General features: G+C 34.6%; 1 protein-coding gene across 1 annotated transcript; it reads right to left on the bottom strand.

Annotated features, from left to right (window-relative positions):
- Positions 1–1,336: 1,336 nt before the first annotated feature.
- Positions 1,337–2,031, bottom strand: LOC110939979 (zinc finger protein ZAT11). Its single transcript, XM_022181543.2, has one exon. It carries the CDS (start codon positions 1,955–1,957, stop codon positions 1,502–1,504), a length of 456 nt encoding a protein of 151 aa, XP_022037235.1. The 5' UTR covers positions 1,958–2,031; the 3' UTR covers positions 1,337–1,501.
- Positions 2,032–2,940: the final 909 nt, after the last annotated feature.

The raw sequence follows: 2,940 nt of genomic DNA, 5'->3' as shown, positions 1-2,940 counted from the left end.
TAAACACGTTCTCATTATAGCACGACTACATACATGAAAACCTTAAAGCGGATTTGGTGGAATACACATTTGGAACTTCGCACAAAACGAACCCAAAGCCGACTAGTGTTTTGTTTAGTTAAGTTTTTTTATGTTTAGGTTTTATTTCTTTAATTTAAAATAATGTATGCTATATTATTAATTTTAGTATTTAATTTAATTTCACTTTTATATATATATATATATATATATATATATTATTTAACAAAAGATATATTTTTTTTAAATGGAGGCTCATCACCCACATCCGAGATCCATCACTTGGGTGAGGTGATGGCCCTCCGATGACGTGGCGATCTAAGTGATGTAAGTGGACCATCTCTATACCCATAGCCTTTAACATATATGTCGATTTCCATGAACGAACACCAAGTCAGTTTGCTATCGTGATTATTAAGCCGCTTGCCCACTTCGATCAGCTATAGAATAGTTTGCTACAGTGATTATTAAGCCACTTCAGATATTGAATTTAATGTAGTTGACTTGCTATAGTTCATTAAGCGATAATACATTAGTTAGTAGCTTTGACTCCAATTAACTAACTAGTCATGTCTCCTTATCCCTATTCAAATAGCTTGTGACTCGCTTATAATTAGTTTGAATCACAGATTTGTTGATGTCTCTTTGTCTGCTTTAATGTTTTATTTTTCTAAAAGCGAGCTGCCTCACGTTATAACCAATCCGAGTATAAGCCCGAATTTGGCTCTTCCAGACATTTCAAGCCGAGCAAAGTTAACTTTGTATGACTATGAGCTTAATCTTGACTTGTCGTAAACAACCCTACCTCGTGACAGGGGCGGAACCAATGTAGACTTAGCCGTAGCACGGGCTATGGCTCAAGCCCGTATTCGCATTCGCAGTGTAATTTTTTTCGGTTTTATACATAAGACACCCCTAAACATATACGAGGATACCCTAAGATTTTGAAACATGATATTATTCATTAAGCCCAAAACCTTTAGTAACTAAGCCAAAATAATTAGTTTTATATTAGTAATAATTAAGCCCAAATTCTAATAACTAATAAAACCCAAATAACAAAATAATCTATTTGAACAATGGTTTGTGTGGTCGAAAATAATTTTTTCATAAGGTAAAAGATGACGATGTGATGGAGCGATTTCAAGCTATATAAAAAAGAAGAGAATAAATCTATTAGATATTTGCTTTACTTTATTTTTTTATTGTCGTTTTTCTAATATTGTATGATTGCACGGTAAATTTTTTTTAAGATACCCCTGATTTAATAGGTTAGTTCCACCACTCTCGTGAAGTTTCTAATAAAAGCTATTACTTGTTGCCCAGGCAAATCTAAGTAATCATATATACTTTAATATTTACTACGTATATATCTACACATCCTCACGACCTAAAACTTCAAAACTGAAATTCTAAACCTAACCTGTTATAACAGAAATAATAACAATAAAAAAAATACATAAACAAATGAATTTACACAACTTCATATAGCAATTCCCGCCGTTCCCGTAGTCCGACTCCAAATCCTGAGTTCATTCTGAAACGGTGTCAAATTCAAATCCAAACACAACCCTCTCCTGCCACCATCAACCTCCTTCACCTCCGCTTTCGCCGGAATATTCTTTTCCAGCTGAGTATCACCACGGTGCCGCCTCATGTGACCTCCCAAAGCCTGCCCAAGCTCAAACTCCAATCCACAGATGGAGCATTCATGTGTCTTCGCCCTCGCAGGCGACTCTTCCATCGTTTTAATCTTCTTGTGGCTCGTACGGTGCCCGCCCAATGCTTGAAACGACGAAAACTGCTTGTTGCAAGTCTTGCAATGGAAAACCCGTCCGGATCTCTGAGATCCGGACGGGTTGACACGGTTGAGGAGCATTAAGCAGTTTGCCATAGCTAAGTTTTCGATCTCTCGATCGTCTTGCCAACTTCTCTTCATGTTTTGTTGGTTGAATTGACTAGAAAAGATTGGAGTTTAATTAATTGTTTGGTACGTTGATTGACTTAGGTTGCTGTTTGTAAGCGCATATATATAGTATCATGATCCGAGGAACACGCACTTATATTCGTGTTCGCATATGAAAAGGTGGGTCGGTAGAGTGACGGCTTCACTCGTCAGCTATGACGTTAGTTTGATTTTTGTTTCTAGAATTTGAAATCATTGACTTGTTGTTGGGTCAAAATCTGGGTTAATAGTTTAAACTTAAAAACCCTAATTTTAGAAAGTCCGCCTAGCATCATGCATTTATGACTAGAACACACAAAAAGTATAGGTTTGGGTCCGTTAACACCACATATTTTGTTAAGCATGTCGACCTAAAACACGATTTATATTTAATAAACCAGTTATTTGAATACGACCTATTTAATAAGTGGGTTAACTGATACCCTGATAATATTTAAAATTTTCTTTTAACTCTTAACTTTCAAAAGTGATTTTTTTTTCTTTTTAAGCATTTCGTTAACTCTTCCCTTTTAAGATTTTCAGTGTTTCAATTTTTTAATTTTAAGTATTTGTTTTAACTTTTTCAATAGCATTTTCTTCATTATTCAATTTGTTTTTTTTTTCTAATAATTTGTGTACGTTAATTTTTAAAACATCCAACTTTGCAACTATGTTTATTTTTTTTCAACATTACGATATAAATTTTATTGAAAATGTTTATATTTATCGTTTTTGCTTTCGATAATTTGGAGCCCTATAGCTACCATACTATATATTGTACCGTATGAACAACATCAATACCGATATTCATTATTATGGTTTCCAATTTCGATAACTTTTCATTTATACAACTTTGTTTGCGACGATAAATGAATACGGGTACCAGTACCAGTACCGTGACGATCTGAATCGAGATAAATGCCGTTCAAACATTGGTGTCGGTACCGATGTTCGTTTTTACCGGGTTCAATTCGTCG

This window comes from Helianthus annuus, chromosome 5 (assembly GCF_002127325.2).
Source record: "Helianthus annuus cultivar XRQ/B chromosome 5, HanXRQr2.0-SUNRISE, whole genome shotgun sequence".
Taxonomy (NCBI): Eukaryota; Viridiplantae; Streptophyta; class Magnoliopsida; order Asterales; family Asteraceae; genus Helianthus; species Helianthus annuus.
This window is presented reverse-complemented; position numbering and strand designations above follow the sequence as displayed.